Source organism: Frankliniella occidentalis, unplaced genomic scaffold, assembly GCF_000697945.3.
Source record: "Frankliniella occidentalis isolate FOCC.00 unplaced genomic scaffold, Focc_3.1 Scaffold36, whole genome shotgun sequence".
Classification (NCBI taxonomy): domain Eukaryota; kingdom Metazoa; phylum Arthropoda; class Insecta; order Thysanoptera; family Thripidae; genus Frankliniella; species Frankliniella occidentalis.
In genome coordinates this window covers 2,167,704-2,173,765 of record NW_026267166.1, presented here as the reverse complement: position 1 = coordinate 2,173,765, position 6,062 = coordinate 2,167,704, and the positions used below count along the sequence as shown (strand labels likewise).

Genomic DNA, 6,062 nt, shown 5'->3' with positions numbered 1-6,062 from the left:
ATTTGGATAGTTTAATTGCAGTTATTTCGGACGCACAGCCACAAAACGGGAAAAACTGATCATAAACTGAATGACGAAACTACTAAAGTTCTGACTACAGTTCGTCATCAGATCCTTTTACCCGGTCATACTCCCTATAGCGAACATTTACGAGTAATAAGGGGTAGTTCATTCACACCACGCTCCTACTCGGTGAGGGGTGTCGGTGTTCGTCGGGCGCTCCGCGATTTCTCGTCCAGCCGCTTCTTCTGTCTTTATAGACTGCGCCGGCCTGGTGCCTCTAGCAGCTGCCTTTCCCGCCGTCACCCTCCGGGTCCCCCTCCGGGCCGGCCGGAGCTTTCGATCGCGGTAATGACAGCGGAGGGGCGGCCTTTTCCATATAATCGCCTGCCCGTCACAGGCGCGGGCGGGCCGCCTTACCTGGGGCTTAAGGGCGTCGTCGGAGCCTCTCTTTCACTCGCGAAAGCACCGCCCCGACCTGGGCCCGGAGGGGATGACATCTTTCGCCATTATCGCTTCGTCTAATTAGACACGTCCTCGAGGCCCTTGAGGGAGAGGCTAGGGCCCTGAGGCCCGGCGGGCTCCGAGAAAAGGGGGAAAGCGGCGACTCGGATACTTGAATAATTGCGGATGGGGCTGCGGAATGAGGTCTGGTGAGCATGGGCAGTGGGCAGCATTCTGAAGTGAGATTCCATTTTTATGAAGAGGTTTTGGCAAATCTGAAACTCTTATGGGTTTCCTACATATCTCGCTGATCTGCGCCCGGCCGCCCAGGCGCCGGGCATTATCAGCTTATTAGTGCAAGGAAAACAGCCCGCCTGGAGGCGTGAGCGGGCGGACTGGAGACCCCGCAAGAGGCTGCTGCTGTTGGAGGACGTTGGCCACTCCGTTTTGTATTGCATCTCATACTCACTGACATGGGTTTCACAGTGCAATGAGCACAGAGGCCAGGGCGGCACGATGCGCCGGACAACGAAGTTGCGGCAGTGTCGACGTCAGGAGGGGCCGGGCCAGCCTCAAAGGGAAAGGAGTGAATCAGAACGAGCGGCAAACAAGAACAACAAGAGGGGGGAGGAGGGAAAAAAGACATGGCCAGATGAAGTAACACTGTGAGGAGAGTGGAGGAGGGAGGGGATACATTTCCACGCAGTTTGTTTTCCAGCTTAGCAGCTGCTATGAGAGGGGGACTGTTATTTTTCTCCTGCAGTGCCTTCAGCCGCAGCGCCTTCTTAATCCATCAACAACACCCCCGGCACACCGCGGGGGTCCCGACGGAAGGGGAGAAGGGGAGGGGGGGTACGTCCAGCCTCGAGGCCCGCCAGCCCAGTGGGCTGCCCACCGCTGAGTGGAGAAATGAGGGCGGATAGTCTGGAATTATGGTGGTTAATGAACGCCATTCAGAGAGCCTGGAAAACTTCTTGACTGAACTCATGACTCTTGTACGAAATAAATGTACCTGAGCAGGACCGAATGCCAGTATCAACATAATCGTCCATTGCCGATCCCCCGCCGGAAACTCTCGGGGAAACTGCTCCGTCGATTTATTTTGGAATAGCGGCCTGGGTAGGGTGTACCTGGACCATGCACAGCTGGCGCCATCGGGCCGAGAGCGGGAAGGGGGGGAGGGGGGAGTGTGGGCATGAGACGAGGGGTAGAGGATTTTGGGGGGCTCTCCACACCAACGTAACTCGGTGGCCGCCTCGGCACAGATACGGGGAGGCACGGCGGCCGGCCCGCGCGCGCGTCCATCCGAGAAGCAGCTCGGCCCGCATCGCCCGATCGACCACCCCCGGCCAAGGCCCGGCCAAGCTGGGAATTAATTGGTCTGCACCGGGCAGGTGCGAGCGGCGTGCTCGCCAGGCGTGCCCATACTCGGCGTGCCCACACCGGACGTGCCCACACCGGGTGTACCCATACTCGGCGTGCCCACACCGGACGTGCCAATATCGCACGTGCCCACGGTGGTGGCGCCATCTTCCAATTTTCCCAAACACAAAAACACGATACCACACTGAATATCAGACGACATCGTCAACGATTTTGTCCATGACCATGCGCGCGGGCGCCGCAGGCGGGGCTCGCACCGTTTGTCTCTATCGTCACTATCCATAGGACCGAGCGCCTGGTGGGTAGGCAGCCCGCGTACGGCACTGTGTCGCGGGCCGGCCTGCAGCGCCGGGCGGCCGTGGACCTATACGGAGACCCGCTCACCTCTGTTGTGAATTTCGGCTATAACGGGGGAAGAAAAATAGCAGATACAGATCATAAACGATACCGACTGGTCGAGAGCTTCCCGGGCCTACGTCAATGCTGGAGGTAGGACTAAAAGGCTCTACAAATCAGTAACCTTCTACCCGATATTCTTCTTCAAACTCCGGTAGCCGAAATACACTACTCTCCGAGTTGGGTGTTTTCGAGGGCGGGACGAGACAGCATGGAAGGCGAACAGCGAGCTTCCCGCCGCCAACCTTACATGCAGCCCCAAAATTTTAGTGTTTCTTTTGTTGTTGTTGTTGAGAGACACATCAATATCACCCTCTCGGCCGAACAGTGAGTAGGCCTAAAATTTCAGACCCCCACCCTCACCCCACCCCACCCGCAACCAATGCTTTTCCAGATGGAGTCTGGCTAAAATGTTCGAACATACCCGCCCAATTGAAAACACTAGCAGAGAAGCAGCTGTCACCGTCACCCCACCGCCTTGTGCGCCCGACCAATGAAAGCCAGGGGGGAGCTGGATTCGGCGCGGCGTGTTCTGATGGGATGGATGAACATGTTCATAACCTCTTAACCTAACCCTTTGTTTGAATTGTCACCGAATTTTAAACTGTCGTGTTGTCGTATTACTTAAAGAAAAACAGTATACAGTGATTTTTTTCCCCCTGTTTTCTTGTCCTTGTACTTGCTAGAGGTATGATTGTCCTACCTGTCACAACTGGCTTGGAAAGGAAGCGTTGATGATTCAGTCAGCACATCTTCTCAAAGCATGACAATCGTTTTATCTTTGTGTTTCAGCGATGGAACTCCAGTGTGACATATGTTTTATGCAATTCGATCTGCACCTCCACCGCCCCAAGAACTTGCCCTGTGGGCACACTATCTGTAATGAATGTGTGCAGAATCCTGCCTTGGGGAGAAAGTGTCCACTTTGCAGAAACGTCAGTAAATACAAATTAAAAATCCGTTAAAATAGCAACATAATATTTTGTGCAGTGGATCTGTGATTGTGATTTAAGTTTTTATGCATTGATCAATGCATTACGCACATGCCTAAAAAGCTAAAGAGTTCGATTAACGGTTAATTGGACTGTAAAATTTAACAATCTATCTACTTTATTTGACCGATTATCATAGGAAATAATTATTTTCATTTCCTCTGATAATCGGGGGAATAAAGTAGATAGATTGTTAAATTTTATAGTTCAATTAACCGTTAATCAAACTGTTTAGCTTTTTAGGCATGTTCGTAACTGGAGAGTTTAAGGGGATAGAGTTTGTGTCCATCATTAGTCATCGTGTTTAATTCTTTCGATATTAGTGTTTCAATAGAAATCTAATCCTGACTGTGGTAGATTAGATAGAGATGATCTAAATTACTACAGAAGTTTTGCAAAAATGGAAGAAGAAACAAAAGATTATGAACTAGATCTTGTTAATGTAAAATCGAACTTTCCTAGAAATAAAAAGTCATTAAAACTTAAAAAAAAAAAAAATTTACAGGACCTGAACGGCGACCCCGCCGACCTGCCCGACAGCATCGCATTGATCCGCCTGATTGAAAACGCCGGCGCGCCTCCTCTCAAGAAGCCCAGGACAGAAGGGGCAGAGGTTCAGCGGCTGCGGCGGGGCGTGGAGGCAGGGCGGAAGGTGGTGGAGCTGCTGCAGCTGGTGGTGCCCAAGGCCGTGGAGGCCCTCAACCGCCAGCTAGACTCGTCGGTCGCCCAGCTCCGCCAGGTGGAGGAGGCCCTGGAGCTGCAGGTGCAGCGGGGGCGGGGGGCGGCTGGCGTTGAAGGCGGCGACCCGGTGGCGGAGCAGCTGCAGCTGGCGGGGAAGCTGGAGGACAACCTGCGCCTCCTCACCGCCAACGAGTGCAGCGTGGTTGCGGTGGAGGCGGATGGTGCCACCTGGAGGGCCTGTTCGCAGCTCGGTGGATTCAGCGACATGTTGCGCCCTCTTTTGCTGCAGCTGCGGGCAGACGACCAGCTGGAGAAGGTAAGCCACTTACTAGTCAACCGGGATAGGTGTGATTCGGGTTGTTCGCTTCGGTTTGTTGCTTATATCAGCTCTCTTCAGGTTGACGTCGCCCCTTTTCCTGCCACGCCTGGTGTTTACGTGGGACCGCCAACTACCACTGTTCTACAAACAACGAAAGATGACTTTAAAAATGGTCATTTAAATTTTACTGACCTTTTTCGAGACAGTCTACGATGGAGAAATGTGCGTTGCCTAATTAGCTCCTACGCTGGTGGTCTGGAGGAGCTGCTGCGTATTGTAGCACCGCACCTCGAGGAGCTGCAGATCGGAGGCGTATTCGGTACTCCAGTCGAGCATCGGCATCGAGCACAGCCTAGTGCTATGGTGGAAGTGATGGAAATGGCATCACTCAAAAGACTACGAGTTAGATGCGATAGAGAGGTGAACGGGGTCTTTCCGGATCTTCCATTACAGCTCGAAGAACTCGCGATACAGCATCCAAGAGAAAATCAGTTGCGATGTCTGGAGCGCATGTCCAGGTTGCACAGTCTGGCCGTGCACGATTACCTCGGCCCAAATATGAACTTCGCCCCCTCGCAGCATGGAGCCCTGAGGTGGCTTGGAGTCTGTTTGAACCAACCGCATAAGGCTACCATGATGTCGCTTATCCACGCCTACGCCTCCTCTGTAGAGGAGATTCAGGTAGTCTGTAGTGTCAATGAGAAAGTCAAAAAAGGTTTCTACTACCCCGGCCTCGGCGAGGACCTGGCAGGCCTGCACGCCCTGCGGCGTCTCGTCCTTGAGCGACCACGAGACGACCCATGCACAAACCAGGTCGCTGGCTGCCTGCTGCAGTGTCGGACCTTCAAGAGCTTCTTGCCCTCGCACGTCCAAGTGATTTGCTATACTTGTTACATGCCTGTTCTGTAGGGGAAATGCCTCAATATGACTACTAGTAATCTGTTTGTCAACCATTGACAACATGTCGCGCACGGAAAAAAAGACTGCTGTGGGGATTAGTTTTATTTGGTAGGCTTAATTCGATCGCTGTAATCGAAAATCTGATACTCACAACGGGGAGTTGGTTGTCACGATCGGACACTCGTACGAATAGAACCCAGCTGGTGTTTGTTCTATTTGTACAAGTGTTCGGTCGTGACAACCGACTTTCGGTTGGGGGTATCGGATTCTCGATTCCAGCTACCGAATTTAGCCCACCATACAGAGTTGATCCTACAACAAAGTCATTTTATTCCGTGCAGTTGTAGCGGCGTGAGCTAATCGTTGCTGTACTATACAGTCAAAGTTGTCTCTGCAACGCACTTTTTTTACCCTGTAAGAACCCGTAAATATTTTTGTTTTTATTTTGAACAGTTATTGATGCTCTGCACTTGTGAGAATAAAATTAATAATCTTTTTTAGGGGGTACTTTCCATAAAAACATCTAGCCTGATCGTCTAAAGGCAGCCGCGCGTTATGTCTGGATATCGGTCCGCGTGAAAGCCGCTCACGCTTGTAGTCTGAGGCATATAAATAGGGGGTGGTGAGAGGGGGCGGTGTATCGAAAGTTGCCTTGCCTACCTACATGCAGCAGGTTTTGAGGGTCAAATTGCCCATCTATAGGCGGCTGTCTAATCGCGACCTAATACGCGCCTGTTGGCTGTCCAGGATAGAGGTGCTGCTCGGCAGCCTCCTAGGGCACAATATATGAAAGCATAATAACAAAACATCGGTTGTAAGTGTGCACGTGCAAAGCACGCCGTTATTGGTCACGGTTGACTTGGCTCGTCTCCTGTTTGCTAGCATAGTCGAATAACACCAGCTGACGCTTCCTTGTGTGTGCCAACGACGATCGTCGAGTCCGCGCA

General features: G+C 52.3%; 1 protein-coding gene across 1 annotated transcript; it reads left to right on the top strand.

Annotated features, from left to right (window-relative positions):
• Positions 1 to 2,728: 2,728 nt before the first annotated feature.
• LOC113208013 (uncharacterized) lies at positions 2,729 to 5,611 on the top strand. The gene is made up of 4 exons (XM_026424841.2): positions 2,729 to 2,911; positions 3,016 to 3,158; positions 3,721 to 4,212; positions 4,294 to 5,611. The coding sequence occupies exons 2-4, from the start codon at positions 3,018 to 3,020 to the stop codon at positions 5,122 to 5,124; spliced, it is 1,464 nt and encodes a 487-aa protein (XP_026280626.1). The 5' UTR covers positions 2,729 to 2,911; positions 3,016 to 3,017; the 3' UTR covers positions 5,125 to 5,611.
• Positions 5,612 to 6,062: the final 451 nt, after the last annotated feature.

Excerpts from the sequence above, each read along its gene's own strand:
- LOC113208013 (XM_026424841.2), top strand. The coding sequence starts at position 3,018 with ATGGAACTCCAGTGTGACATATGTTTTATGCAATTCGATCTGCACCTC. Across the intron at positions 3,159-3,720 it reads AGTGTCCACTTTGCAGAAAC|GACCTGAACGGCGACCCCGC; the intron begins GTCAGTAAATAC and ends AAAAATTTACAG. Across the intron at positions 4,213-4,293 it reads CAGACGACCAGCTGGAGAAG|GTTGACGTCGCCCCTTTTCC; the intron begins GTAAGCCACTTA and ends AGCTCTCTTCAG.